Source organism: Sinohyriopsis cumingii, unplaced genomic scaffold (assembly GCF_028554795.1).
Source record: "Sinohyriopsis cumingii isolate HCF-2022 unplaced genomic scaffold, ASM2855479v2 utg002822l, whole genome shotgun sequence".
In the NCBI taxonomy this organism is placed as follows: Eukaryota; Metazoa; Mollusca; class Bivalvia; order Unionida; family Unionidae; genus Sinohyriopsis; species Sinohyriopsis cumingii.
In genome coordinates this window covers 192,597-209,252 of record NW_028316313.1, presented here as the reverse complement: position 1 = coordinate 209,252, position 16,656 = coordinate 192,597, and the positions used below count along the sequence as shown (strand labels likewise).

The 16,656-nt window shown below is 32.7% G+C and overlaps 1 protein-coding gene across 1 annotated transcript in view; it reads right to left on the bottom strand.

The window, feature by feature from the left end:
- Positions 1–16,656, bottom strand: part of LOC149770034 (transient receptor potential cation channel subfamily M member-like 2) — a gene marked incomplete at its 3' end in the record, with an annotated part of 72,620 nt that overhangs the window by 4,363 nt on the left and 51,601 nt on the right. Inside the window, exons 10-12 of the mRNA XM_089949499.1 lie at positions 12,898–13,096; positions 8,489–8,617; positions 5,301–5,558 (exon numbers count right to left, since the gene is read on the bottom strand). Coding sequence (XP_089805625.1) covers positions 5,301–5,558; positions 8,489–8,617; positions 12,898–13,096 — 586 coding nt within the window. The remainder of the gene's footprint in view (positions 1–5,300; positions 5,559–8,488; positions 8,618–12,897; positions 13,097–16,656) is intronic.

Genomic DNA, 16,656 nt, shown 5'->3' with positions numbered 1-16,656 from the left:
ATTTCAAGCATTCAGTGACAGAGACAGAAACACTTTTGCAGATGTAAACACGCTTCTACCTCGCTTCTTCAATCCGATGTAGTTCATGTGAAATTTTGACACATAAATCCAGTCCATAGTCACGAAATTTCGTAGCATAGAAAAAAATACCAAATCTATTCATTCTAGATCAAATGGAAAAGTTGTTGCAATGCGCATTCATTCACAATAAGAATCGAAATTTCAAGTTTAGCAAGACAAGCCTTTTTCTTTCAAACGTTATGTCGAGCGTGCGACTAAGTTCAAATTTTCCTGGGCGGAGCTATGTGCGCAGTAATAATGCTGTTGTTGTGTAATGATATATTTAGTTTGGAATACGACATTCAATCAATTACTTTGTTTCTTGTAGTGTATTTTGTTAATATAATTGAGCGTTAGGTAGAATAAGAACAAGAACATATAATAAAATGCTTGCTGCATTTGTCACAGAATAAGGCAAGAAATAACTAGGTTTCGCCTTAGAAGGAATTGATCATTTTCGTCGTACATGCGTACAACGTTACCTAGGGTGAATAATTTGTTTCCTAGGTAAGCAACTAAACAAGCATGTACCTCGTCGTAGATCGCTTGCAGCGATATTCACTAAAAGCACGGTAAGCACGGGTATTTTATCCTGACTAATACTCACTCTCCTGTGGATTTAAGGCAAGTTCCGTTTCTAACTGACACACTGGTCTATGGCTCTTGTCAAGAAGTGAACGTTCTCCATTTGTGTTCTCCAGCCGTAGTGGTAACTGTTACATTTGTATTTTTTATTATATGTGAAGCGTATTCAGTTTTTAATGTCGTATCGTAAAATGATACGTTTACTACTACGCAGATTTCAAACGTTGTGAACATTTGAATTTCAAGGTGCTATTAGAGTTTATTTAGTAGCACGTTTCTATAGATATTAATTCCGAACCTATTATTATGACCAGTTTGGTATTATTGTAGCCTTTTAGGGCTGTCTGAAGCTATTTAGGGCTGTCTGTAGCTGTCTGTACGTATGTCTATACGTATGTCTGTGTGCATGGTGGGTCAATGAAGGGTCGTCGTGGTCAATACAAGTGTGCCAACCCAACTTATTACAACTGTCGGTGTGTATATGTGTGCGGGTATCTCCGGGTATCTATCTGGCAGTCGGTGTGTCGATATGGAAGATGATGTAACAATCAAGGCCATACGAAGCCGAAACCGCTGGTTTGCAAACTTGTGCGCATGGTGGATCCATGAAGGGGTTGTACGGGCAATTCAAGAGAGGGCCAACCCAAGAATTCGGGAGAGCTGTGTTGTTTGTCAGTGGACACATTTGAAAGTTTTACAAATATTTATGAATCATACGACTATACAAATGACTGAGTCATGTTTGTTTCAATTGGTTGTTGTTTCAATTGAGTACATTGGAGTCATTTAGATTACATGAGATTATTTGAATCTTTATTTTGATTACATTAGATTATGTGAATCTCACTTTCATTCCAGGAGATTATTTGAATCTCACTTACATTGGAAGCTTTATTTTGATTACACGTGGTTATGTGAATCTCACTTTCATTCCAGGAGATTATTTAAATCTCACTTTCATTAAAAACTGTTTCTTTTCATTCCATGAGATTATTTGAATCTCACTTTCATCACATAAGATTATTTGAATCTTAGTCATACATGAGAATACTTAAATCATTTTCGTTCCTATTTGTACATGTTTGGATACAGTATTTGAATGAAAAGTATGTTTGGAGCGTGAACGAATCACTGTATTTATAATATATATATATCCTTGGGAATTGTAGCAATAATATTTAGGGTTTAGCTTAATTTATAAGTGATATATGATACCTTTTGTAAATTTATTATACTATGATACATGTTGTGTGGTTTATAGACAATAGGCGTTATTTGTGGAAAATATTTACGATGATTTATTAGGTAATACGCAGATGTAAAAGGTGTCAAATAAAAGATTTTAATATCTCAAGAAGTACATTAGTCTATGTTTAACACTGCAAATGACCCCTGGCAACATTGATAAGAATCTAGAGGACTGGGAACTAGGTAAATCATATGCAATATACCAGTAACATATAGTCCATGTCTTTCTTGAAGTTATTATAATATAATACATTGCTAAATATGAAAAGTCATGTGAAAGGTTATAGAAGCTGATAATTAAAAAACCTAGAATATTGCAATATTCGTCCGATATTGCTGAAATAATGCAAACAGTGTACACGTCTGACTGTTCAAAATACTTTGGAATGCACATATGTTCTAGGGCAAGCAACTGAAATCAAAACTTTAGAACCATATATATAAAAAGATTAATAAAAAGTGATAAGCATATGATATTGTACCTTTACAATGGTATGTGTCGTAATTCATCGAAACAATAAGCTATTTTTGTGCTTTCACACTAGAGGCATACCAGAATGTATTCATATCCAGATAGAATCGATTTGAATTTTTTCGACGACCATAACGTTAGTAAACAAAGGTCAAAGTATGGTCATTAAAAGAGTTATCTCACAATCGAGATATGTTAAATCTTCCCTGCAAATTTTATTGCAGTGAAACATAAGATCTCAATGATAGGGAGATCACAAGTGAACCTCATGCAAATTCTAAGTCTTTCAATGGCCATCACTCTGTAGAAATATTAAAAATCTCATCATCATTAATGGATCTAAAAGTTTATTTAATAAAGTAACATAGCCAAGCATGTTGAAATCAAATATCAAATGTGAATGTCAGGTACCGCACAAGCTTATAAGGGCAACGTATCTAAGTTGACCTAGGGCCAAATGCCTGTAAAATATGCATAAATTGGACCATCGGCACAATGGTATGTACTGTGGTTAAGATAAAACTACACAGTAAATTTGAATGAAAGCCAACAAAAGTGCAAAAAGTGGAGTGTTCACATTCCATTAGTAATCCGATTCTGAAGTAGATCAAGAACATTAAATGTTGACAATGCAAGCTGCATACTCCTTATTGATCTCATCGGGGCTACTTCTGGATGAGACGAAGCTTTCTCACCCATGTGACAAAGAAATCTAGCTGTTTTGCTAATCTTACTTTTCTTATCACATTCTAGTCATTTTAGACCAGTTGTGTCAGTCAAGGTGTCCACAGAACTACTGTTAAAAAAGGAAACCCTTGTTGTCTTCTGCTGTGCCTGATGTAGTTGTTCAAAAATCAAACAACAACAAAAACGACAACAACAAATATATAACAAAAGCATAGTAACTTAAGGTAAATCCTTATTTTAGAGCACACCATACAAAAACATTTCGAGAGAGACAAAGACACACAGGCATACGAGGTCGGGCTTTTTTATTATGCTAGTTCGTTTCACACAGCATGGTCAATTTCATCATATTTCCAGGCCTAGCGCAGTACATTGTTAGGTCAGCGTCATTAAATTTCGCAAAAGCTACCTAACTAGGTTTAAATACTTCCTGTGAAACAATTCTATATTGTTTGCTACATTTAATGAGGCTTGCCTGAAAAATGACTGTGATACAAATAGGATAAAATTCTCAATGCTTCTTGAAATGAACTATGACAGAAAGCATTGCTCCATGCACAGATACTATATACCTATACACTTCATAGCCTCCGAACTCTCTTAAAAACTACCGAAAACTTAGAAACAGCCTAAAATGTGTTATGCCAAACATGCTTTATTCTAATTTTGTTAAGCATCTCCATTCTACCCCAGTTGAACCAAAAATGTACATACCATATTTAATGACAAATAATGCACTTACCAGCCAGAATGAATCATTTATCCGTCAACACATTAATCCGTCAGCAAATTTCACCATAGCACTTACCATATTTCCAAGACAGAAAAATAAATTTTCAAAAAATCCGAGAACTTGAAAGTTTAGCACATGTTACCCACTAGGGGCCGTATTTGGAGGGTCTTTTGTACACGGGGGTAATTTTACAATAAATATTGAGAACAATACAAGTATGTCACAAACAATTTTACCACCTGCGAAGAAAAGGAGAGTTATATACGATAGTGACACAGATCTCTAATTACCCATGACTAGTCTAAAGCAAGATGTTACTCTTCGTTATAGCTTGTACTAAGTATAGCTGCAACAGAGCTGAGTAGCCAGTATCGTTCCATTATTTACAATATAACCTTTCAAAATTGGAACTGATGAAACAATTTCTTGTAATACATATTAATTATTTATTGTCAATTTCACGTAACATCCATATATTAAATATGATAATACCTCATCACTATGCGACGTTTAATGTTGTTATTCTTCTTTGCTCACACGTAAAAACTATGTACTTCGGATGCAACGGTCACACCACAACGATCATTAACATATTTGTATTATCGAGCCACATGTAAACATTTTCACGCGAACTATATTACACTAGTGAAGAGTTCTTTTCACTTGAAAGGAAAATATTGGATAAGAAAAATAATCTAAGTTGGGGTTTGGACCGAGACAAAGAAATCCAGGTCGCGGGGTGACATTATATGCCTTTCTACTCGGCAAGCCTCGCGAGGAGACAAATAATGTAACCCCTTGACTGGAATTTCATTGCCTCGGTCCAAATCCAAAAATAGATCCTATATTTACAACATATATACTGTAAATAACATGACTAATGTTTCAGTACCTTTACAAGTATCAAGAGACTTAATTATTAGATATATTAGCGGAATTATATGATAAGATGATCAAGCATCAACAGTTTAAGAAATGTGTTCAGAATATGCCTGTAAATAAACTCGTCCAAACACTAGTTGAGATAAATCTTCAACACACATTTGGTTGAAATATAATTACTAAATGCTAGCCCAAGTGTTCACAAGGTAGTGCTTAAGCAATACATCTTCGGAATGATAAAGGGCCATAACTCGAAGAAATATGCAGAAAATATACTTATCATGTTGTAACGATAAAGAATCATAGTTTACTTGGTTCAGACCTAAAAATAACTGCGGCATGATAGATCCGAGGACAATATTTTGGAATGAAAATGTGTAACTAGCAAAATGTGTCTATGCACCGTTTCGTCAAAGGCAGCCCAAGTTTGATGGAAATACATATCATAGATAAAAAGTTATGTTATTGAGAAAAAAATTGTGCATGTCTATAGACATGCATACAAACAAAAGACAAGCAGTCATATGGTTTTAATAAATAATATACCCTTGGATTTACATGGTGTGGTAAATAAAAATCATGGGAAGTAAAAGACTGACTAATTTGAGAAAATCGGATACCATGGCTACATACCATTTTCGTGATCATCACCAACTTTGGTCCTATTTTTCTGTGCGCATGAAAACTGGGAAGAATTCTCAGGAAGAAAAGCACAAGATCTGTTGCCAAAACGGCACGAGCAGCTTCTAAAACAGCTGCTTGAGGACGGGTCATCAAAACAGCCGCTCCACTAATAAACAGCAAATTTGCGAGCATATTCAAGACATTCCACTCATCTGCTATGTAAAGTTGGACGCTTCTGCAGATAGACGATGCCGGTATTCTTAAAACCTGTTTGAAAAAGGCAAGTGGTTATCACAATTTTCAGATGGACTGTAAAACACGAATAAATATGCTCTTGCTTGGTGGTAATTATAATATCCCAACCAAACTTAAACTGACCTCACCTTTATATGTAATACGCAAACATACTCAGGGTGACAATTTTCAGCATGTTCATATTCGATTTTATAGGAAACACGTTTTTCTTTATTTTTTTTATAAAATGGTTTTAAAATTGCAAATTACAAATGAAAGAACATTCAATTTCTAAACTAAAATTCTTAGAGAATATATAGCTTCTACTTGAGAAGAGTATTGTTTATTTATTGTTCGGCCTTGTCCAATATTGAGGCGAAGAGTCCGATTATGACTTTTGTGATTCAACTATTTCTCATGTACTTGCAAACAACAAAAACATTGTTAATGTGTTAATTTCGGTCTTCAGTTTTGCCCATTTATGTAAAGGAGTATATGCGTTAAACAAATTTGCAATGTTTCAGAGTGCAAACGGGTTTAGATTTCAACGATACACAATTGATATGTTCGATATGCAATCGTATTTGGCCATAATTATACTTAAATTATCTTGTCTTCTCACCTAGTAAAGCATTGGAGTTTTAATGCAAAAGTCATTGGCATTGACATTTTTCGATACCCACCCTGGCCAGCCGGGGCGGCTGCATGAGTATTTCCGTTAGAAAGACCATTGTTTTCTATTTCACGATCATGATATAGCAAAACACAAATTATATTGCTAGTAATAGCATGCAGATCGAGTTAATGGCAGTTATTCTAAATCTTTTGTGTTACATTGTTTCTGCTCGTGTTTATTTTACTCATAATGGCTTCATTTTATGTTGTTTGTTTTAATTTAAACAAGCAATAATTATTTTTAATGATATATTTTTATTTGTTTGACAGGAGAGACTTGCAACAGTACCTATAATGTGAGGTACAGTGGCTTTAATTGCTATACTTCAACACAAATATAATTTCTTTCCTACCATTAAATCTGTAACTTTTGCTTTAACAAAACGATCGAATATGAATACATTGCAATTATATCGAATATCAACAATTTAAATATTGCCATATTTGTTTAGCTATTATTTCAAAGTACACATGTGTGGTGAGACATAGACCTATATCAGTATTTTGTACATGTTGTAGAACGTTGCAAAATCATACTGTGTGTCACTATTAGCATAGGCACAAAAGAGGACTGCCCAAATATATAATAGAGACGAATGGAAACATATATAATATTCATAGCATTTAATATGAGCGGTATGTTTTCTAATATGTTTTCAAGGTTGTGCTATATCAATCAACAAAAACGAATAATTCTCGATTTCACACAAAGCCAGTAGTGTTTAAGATATCATGGTATCTCTTTATTCCACTAGGGGCCCCGAGTGGCCGAGTGGTCTAAAGCGCTCTTCGTTACGGATCACTGCCATCTCACCTCTGTCTGCGGCGGTTCGAGTCTAGGATTCAGCCAATGTGGCTATGTGAGAAAGCTTGCCAGTAGCTTCTCGTGGGTCGGTGGTTCTTTCCGGGGTTTTCTCGGGTTCTTCCTCCACCATTAATACTGGCCGCCATGTATAGCCTATCGTGTGCTGAAAAATGGCGTTAAACCCCACAACAACAACAACAACAACATTATTCCACTAAAAAAAAGTAAAGACATATTTATTTAGGACGCTTATAAATCCATTAAGTAGGACAAAGGCTAATGTACGAAGAACAATTTTTTTTGAAATTCCCGATACAAATGACAGTGAAGGCGGTCATACAGAATGTCAGCTTTTAAGAAGCATATAGTGTCCCTCTAAAACAAAAATATGGAATTCTTTGTTAAGAAAAAAGCTAAAATAAATATAAATATGACAGTTTATTGGCATATCAATTTTCCTAAACTGCTATTCCAGATAGTTTGAAAAAAAAAACCTGTTTCAAATGACACAATACATAACGCACATACTTCACTGAAACGTTTTGCACCAAGGATATGCACAGGGTAAATATTATGGCCTGATTGGCAGTACATTGAAATAATATGGTGCACATACATTATTTAGCGGTTGCAAGCACTGACAAGAGTCTTTGAAGCTTAAAAAAGCTAGCTATAATTCACTGTTTCTTTCATATAATAGTCTGACTTTCAGCATATCTAAATAATATATTTAAATTCCACATCTCTACAAGAAAAATTGTATATTAAAATAACAAGCTGTGCATGCATCTCAATATACAGATGAATAGTATTAATATTATAATCAATTATTCAATCAGCTACATTTTCGTTTCTTTCCATCTCCTGTGTTGCAGGACATTGGCTTTCCATGTGAAATTTGTGTCAAACTTTGCATAAAAACTACACATGTTTGAGATTTGAAGAATATGAATTTTTAGAGAACAAACAGTTACATTAGGGATCATTACTAAAACCCAAAATTATCTTTGGACATTGGAAAAGTTATCACATGCGTTAGAATTTGTACACAAATTAGACAGTGAAAAGAGAAAACGTTGTACGAGATCTTGAACAGGTCTTAGATATTGACCAAATATTAGCACTAGGATTGCCCTATTGTTATCAGATACGTTTGTGTTTGTGCTTGGTTTAACCGCTGTTAATAATATATTACCACTTACAATAGAGAATATTACTATACATAAAGCGCATAGCCGGTCTGTAATCGTCAATGAATGCATGTATACTATTCACAAAGTGGGTAATGTCCCCGTAAAAATAAATATTTGCCTATATATGTTCATTGGTGTAAACACGAAGCTATATATTTTATGCTTTCTTTTTAACTGGAACTCCAGACTACAGAGTATTTCCCTCTTACACAGATATTGCTGCTTGTATGCACTTTTTAAATCACATACTAAAAACATTACACAGGATATATATGGTAAAGTGCACAAACCTGTATGATCTCTCCAATGAGGAAGGAAGTTACCCACACAAAAAGAATAATTTCTAGTGCTGAAATCTTTGGCTCCAGCGTACTGATCACAAAGTAGATGTACAGGCTGAGAAAGGCTATGAAGAATTTCTGAAATGAGACATAATCTTGTTAATGTGTTTATTGCAAAGAGGTGCTTCTCGCCTTTACTTAAAATCTCAGAGCTACTATATATTCCTTTCATGTTGGCTTTTTATTCTGCATTCAGCAAACTACAAAATAAAAGTGTCACAATTGATTGTATTCGATTTATAAAAAACTGAAATGAATGTCGTTTATAATGAAGGAACTATACGCAAAGTCGGACGTTATAATAACAGTCTCATTGCAATAGTATCATCTTTCATATGGTTTTAAACGTGGGTACCACTTTCATGAAATAAGATCTTAGTGTGGATGTGTTCAAGTAATAAAACGGTTCATGGAAACAGATATTGATAATTGAAAAGTGCCTTCTTCCGTTTCAAATGTGTGTATCTACCTGCATCAAAACACACACATGCAAAAGCAAATATATAAAGTGTCCGTAATTATGAAAGTTCTGACAAGAATTAATTTCAACTCACAGTAACAATTAGTTTTATGTAATTTCTTTAAACTTATTTTCCCAAAACGTTTTGAAAATCGATCATTTCAATATGATAAGGGAATATACTTTATTTAGATCTATAATATTAAAGAACTACAAAAGAGCTCGAGTATAGCATAAAGGACGTTCATAATAGAACGTTATGGCATAGACTAAAATTCGTTTGAATTTTAATTGTAATGATTCTCTGCATATACAGATGCAATTTTATCAATATGCCTCATTAGGTATGACATGAAATCAAATGCTTTCTAAACCAATTTTCGACACGGTCATCTGAATAATAATAATAATAATAATAATAATAATAATAATAATAATAATGATAATAATAATAATAATAATAATAATAATAATAATGATAATAATAATAATAATAATAATAATAATAATAATAGTAACAATAATATTAACCCGTTGATTTACAGAGGTTTGACAAGATTTATTGCATGGAACTATTCCTCATTTTGTCTATAATATATGCATATTTGCATGCATATTCGTAGTAATTAGTGGCACAAAGAATACATAAAGGCAAATATCATTATTAATTCGTTCATTAGAAAACAAAAATGCCCTCCCAAACAATTCACAACCTCATACTTGAAAAGAAAGATAAATAAAATTTAAAATGCGCTAAATTTATATAAGTGATTTATTTATTTAAGTTGGTTATTTAACGTTGTACGAGAACATGTTCCATTTAGTAATATTGTGTATATACAGTAATTAAATAGAGAGGTAACAAGTAGTTGGTTTGAAAATGTATACTTTAAGTTATACTATCAAACATGTTTGACTATATTGTCCATTGAATAGGTTCGTAGTTAAATGCATTTATAGTCACACTTTCTCTAATTTGTTTTGGTATACTTTTCAATATTTGTGGCATAAAATATTGAAAATGCATTTAGTATTCTTTATTAGGTTTAAAAATGGAACGATAGCTGAAACTAATCTTAAACTGGATGTGTCGCATTGCTAGAAATAGTTCCTTGCAATGTAATTCTACAGTGTATTTAAATCATTGCGCATAAGGCTAGTTTTCTTAAAATAGAATGTGTTCACTTACCATTTTACTGCATTTTTCATGTTTTGGATTATCGTAGAAGGGCCTGCGCATTATTTTGCATCAGGAATAATTTGCAGATATTCTTGTCAGAGTAAAGAAAAGTGATCACAAATATGTAACCACCATTTCCATGACAACAAGCAGAATAGTCTTTAGAACATTGTTATTTTTTGCAGATATAAATTATTGTAAGTGGAACAAAGCAATTCGTTTGAGTTAAGCCCAGTCATAGAGGAGAAAATTTGTTGACATATCATTGTGTTCAATAATAATGATTAAACCATCACTGTTCCAGATCATTTGCAAGTGTGTAATCAGCGGAAACGTATCATTGAAGTCAGATTTTACTCAATGTACAAAACGTAAAACACATTTATTTAGGTAATCAGAACAGTATACAAGTATGGTTTAGTTTTTTTATAAGAAAAGGTCGTAAAGGATCCGTGATGTAGGAGACGATGACTTTTTCAAAATTATGCAACACTAAAATAAAATAAAATGGAACAATTTTCACTTTGTCATTAGCATCAGCGTAGATGTGGTCACGTTTGAGATTTGCGTACGCTGTAGACATAATATCTACATTAGTCATTATGGAGTATATGACATTCCTCAAAACTGCAGCACTACCCAGGATGGTTGGCACTCCATTACAGCAATCCAGATGCAAAAAGTTAATCTTCTGTTCTGGGAATAACACTACAATATCTTAAGTGAATTCTGAGCAACAGTCGGATCCAGTTGTACAAGAATTACCCTTATAACCACGAATTATAGTTGTATTACGCTTAGCTTCTCTCAGATAATGAGATTAACCAAGACTGCATTAAATAAAGAAAATACAAAATAGTCCACTGTCAATTGGACGTTAAATACAGAATTTTCTTATTCGTTTATATAATTTCTCTGCGGATCTACAATTTGAATGTATGAAAGGACGTATTAAGTTGACGCGGTCTAATGCTCTAACCCCAATGAGCTATCAACAAATTTTCTTTGAGTACCCAAAAACCCACCAGCACTGCCTCAGGATATGGCAAGTATTGACTGGGGGTATTGCTATGATATAACATAAACTCTCTTGTCATCATAATTTGATCAAATTGCATGTACTGCATCAAACGTCGCACACCGGATGATCATTTAGATCAAAGAGATATACTTTTACTTGCCAATGCTTTAACTTTATGCATTAGACTAGTTATGGTAGACATTCCATCTACATGTCATAAAATATACTTTGGAAACATTTTTTGGCAACCTTTTATACTGACATGAATTTATGGGCCCCCACTTATCTAATGGATATAACGTTAGATTATAACGTGTGAAAACTATTTTTTCTCCCTCATTCTTTGGGATCTTTCCTTTGACCTATGGTCTGCAAAATCGATAGGATGCGCTTTTATGTAGGGGGCACACAGTTCATAAAATGTACGTGTTTTGTGGCACAGGTCCAATCAATCTCCAAAATAATGGTTATTATGCACTGAATGCTAGACATCTACAACATTGCGCCAAGTGGCAGCAAACATAAAAATGCCTAGGAAGTACTTCATTATTTCATTAAGCTCTGGTGACATTTCCATGGACCTACGTTGACGTTTGGTCAAATTATATTTTAATGAACTTAATGCCAAAACCAGGGAATATCATAATAATATTAATATTAACAAAATGATGTAGCAAAATGGTAACTTAATTAGTTTCATGAACTTATCTAACTTGCGCTCTTCTATTGTCTATAGTAAATACAGTATAAATAGCGTAATCTGATACGAATTATTGACTTCGAATAAAAGTTATTGAATTATTCTCATCTGAAAATCAATCAACGTTTAGACATATAAGAATAAGCACAATTCAGAACATAAATATATTAAATTTAATGTTTTGAAAATACAATCAGTGAAAAAGAAAAGCAGCAGATATCTATATTACTCTGAACTGTCCGAATATCTTATCTGCATTCATGATTTACTCATCTACCACGATGAGTAGCTTAACAACGTGAAAAACTACGTACCTCAGAAATGGAAGATTTGACAAAGAAAGTACTAGAATATTCATGAACAACTTTATACTTTGCAAACACACATGTTAGCACTTTAACAAAAATTGTGTTTAGTTTAAATTACGATGAAGATATACATAACACTGTCCGAGAAGTTTTTGAAAACAAATAAAGCAATGTGGCCACGTATTTTGAAATTATTTGTTACTTTTAGCGTACAAACGGTTCCCTCTGAGTAGGTCGGCGTAGGGATAATATTCACAAATTGGAAAGTAAATTTCCAGATAGCAGATTCGCTTCTTTAGCAGCTTAGGTGCAGAGTGCAAGGACCTACATAATTTCTTAATATTTTTAACAGAGAGCATCTGCATGCAAATATTAATAAGGTTGTGAAAGCACTACAAAGCAGCTATAATAAATATATGCAATGCGCCTTCCTGTCATATTATAAAAAGTGAGCAATGGAGGCAGGACCAGTGGAGGTATAGTGATTAGCGTGCCGAGCACGTGACGAAAAGGTTGCAGGCTCGAAAATAATTGTCTTGATGCTAAATAATATATTGCAGATTTTGTGTATGTGCCTAATACAGTATGATGCTGATGTTTAAATGCGTCGTTTCAAGTATTAAATTGCATAACAATGTACACGCGTACAGTCTGGATAATAAATTGCACATTGGATATTTGAAACTTACAACATTATACATAAATATAATGATGGGTGCGTTATAGAAAGTTGTGACTTTCTCCCATGCTGTGAGGACTCTCTTGCCATTTGTTGTTCTATTTGAATTGCCATTTGCTTGGTGCATGTTTTCATTTGCTGCATTTGTATCTGGTTTGTAATTCACTTGCTCGGATGTGCCATTTATCAAGTTGTTTGGATCTACTTTGCTGAAATAAAGAAAAACATTTGTAAGGGTTTTCGAACACTTCGTCTATATTTTAAAATTTTGAATGATGGATACCTATTTTGCAATGTTATATCATTCTTGTGTATTTATAACACTATATGCGATTGTTAGAGAGCATGGAGACTTTGTCAATCCCAAATGCACGCACCCAATATTGCCTGTCTGATCTGAAACATTGCTCATATTGTAAAACCATAATTTCTTGTACAGACATCATATTTAACATTCACCACAAACTTTGAGATGCAAACCTAAGATTGTATGTTCTTCATATTGATCTCACACATTTTTCATAAATGTTCTATAAATGGCGCCTGTTAATCTTGTCGTGTCACAAACTCTTGCCGGCGACATTGCCATTGGGTTTATTGTAACATTGACATTGAGTAGGTGGCCATGACCATGCTAGAAAATGTCAAATTAAAATTTCATTACAAGATCTCCACAGGTTCAAAAGTTAAACAAGGTCATATATAAAGATCATATAATTAAATTGTCCCATTGACCTTGACCTTAAGGCAGATAATATATCATAAGAACTTCAAACAGTCTGCTCCTGATGAATTTATGTCATATATTAATCTCATATTTCTTGCAAATATGTTTGATCAGCACAAGTATGTATAAATGTCCATGAATGTTGAATTTATTTGTGAACTGATCGTATAAACCTATCCTGAGTAATAATGGGAATAAGACATTCTCTTTCTTTATATATTTTTACAGTTCCTCCATATACATTCAATATTTTAAAAACATAACAGGTCTGGTCAAAATGTTAGACGTCATAGTTGACTGATTACTGATAATCTCAGCTAACGTGATAGAAGATCAGCATGTGGATCTGGCCTGTATCATATTCAACCAAAATCATTAAAAAAAGCATATTTAATACGTTTATCATACTCTTTTATAATTACATTCGTTCAAATCAGACTAGCAAATGCAAGATCACATAATGAATATGCACAGGTTTCATTCATAAACAAATAAAGCATTATGTACGCGTTTCTCTTGTGTTAGTATATCTGTTACATCTTTGTATTCAAAATGTAATTTATATAATTTACAAATATTAATGTCTGGAATTGAGTTTTAACTAGGAAAGTTTTATAATGACCATCTCTGATATATTTTGTATTTAACATTGTTAATATTAACTCCTTTTTTTAAAATCCAAATAGTACTATTGACAAAAGAATTAAAGCATAGCTCATAATAATATATGATCATACCATAACATTGTTATCGCCATTTATTAAGTTTCATGTTAGGTAACGGTCACTTACAATTAGTACATAACACTGACATCATACATCTGCAAAATTAAAATTGAAATTTGATTCCAAAGCAATATCCCTAGTACTTATTATAAGTTTTCTTTTACCGTGCTTAGTATTGTCAAATGAAAAATGGCATATAATCCCATAAGCAAAATATATTTAAATTAGTTCCAGTGTCGATGTCCCGAAACGTCGATTGCCCCTTGAATAACTGTAGTTGCTGGATCAACGGTGCGTTGTAATAACTGTTCAGGATAGTAAACATTTTAATTCTAGCAAAGATCACATTACACTTGCATGATCAAATACAAAATTAATTTCATGTTGCCTTTTACTTCTGATTCATCCTGAGATTCAACAAAAATATGTCTTGGTAATTGTTGCATTTTGGTAATTTTCCATATTTTTATTTCATTCATAACAGCTAACTTGTTCTAATATACTTTTATCTGTTTAAAATATCTTTTTATACCAACTTATCTATGTTTGTGATTCTAGCCATTGAGAGCGACATTTCAATATGTGACATTCATAACCTAATCAGGTTAAATTTAACTTCATTGAATCGTTCACACCCTGATTGGTTAGTGGGTTTAGATATTAACAAACAGTATGAAGTTATTCCATTAGTTATTTGCCTTCATTTACATTTCAAGATATTGTAGGAGACAAATGGTTTATCGCTATTGTGCTTATAATATTAAATGAATTCAGATTATATTCATTAGATTAAGATTTAAAGGCACCATATATCAATTATGTTTATATATTAGCTACTAGTGTCTGCACACAAGTTTGGTCAATATACCACTTAATAGTACCATCTTTGTCTTCAACTGGACCTTTAATATTTTAATAAAATTATTGCTCATATTTAATGTTCTTGATGACGTAGCATTGATTTCTTATTTCATACCTTAACTTGATAAGATTTAAGATCAACCTCGACCAATTTGTTGATACACAATTTGTATTATTAACTTATTAATATTTATAACAATATTAAAAGTTAAAATTGAAAGTGCTTGAAACGTTTTTGCTCTGTTGCAAGTGTATGCTCGTAAGATAAGTCCCAGAAAAGAGTAAGAGACAACAAGCTTTGTAAAATGTAACACATAATTTATTTCCCTAGAATACAAAGTGAAAATGAGAAAAATTAACTTACAGTACTGCGAATTAAATCCCAAAATACTCCAAGATTTAAAGACACAAGTACTAGTAATTTAAAGTCCGAAGTAAAATACAGTAAAATTTCCGACAACATTCAAAACCTGAAGGAGATGACATGTCTTTTATAGCTTATATAGTGTCGATGCGTCAACAGTATTTTTTTGAATGACAGTAATACAAATCCGGGTTTGAATTTAGTATAATTTCCAGTGAATGTCTTTATCCAAGAATTTTATCAGAGCACTTTTGTATTTCCAGAGAAAATAATCACTTGAATTCAATAATTTGAACATGAAAGATTCCAGCCGAAAACTACTGGTCACAACTTATAACATGAAACTTGTAAGTAATACATGTTACAGCACGAAATATGAAGTCCTCACAGTTACAATTTATCTCTACTTGACCTCAGATTACTATTTACATTTTCTAAAAACAACTATTACCTACTGAAAAATAACCTTCCAGAATGATTACATATTTACAACACAATAATCTGGTTTTTTAGTATTCAGTAAGGAAATTCCAAACCATTGACCAAACCAAACATATTTACTTCTTCGATTAATAATAAGCCTGATATTAGGCTCAATCATAGAGAGAATAATTTAATTATGTATTATTTGTTTACACTGAATAATAAAAATGTCAACTTGGGTTAAGCATAAATGACCTCAGTTTTGAACAAGGTCAAGTCCAACCTACAGTCTTACATTACAATAGCATGTACTAAAATATCTAAAACATAACTAACAAAAAGTTAAATTAAATATACTTAGCAGTTGTTCCGTATTTGTTCTATATCTAAGTATATTTTCATCAGATGTCATTGTATTCACATGATTTTATTCTCAACAGGTTCTAGATGGGTTATACTCATGGCTGAATTGCTTCAACTATAGTAAGCCTGTTTAAGAAATACATGCTGGGGACTTGAAGTAATATACCATAGTATATTCTGTCAAATGTCGCATACGAGTCAGTAGTGTGAGGAATTTAACCTTGTTGCTATCCAAAGCAGCGAGAATCAATATATCGTACAATTAATATTTTCAAAATAGATATTGTAGCAAACAGTTTGAATGTC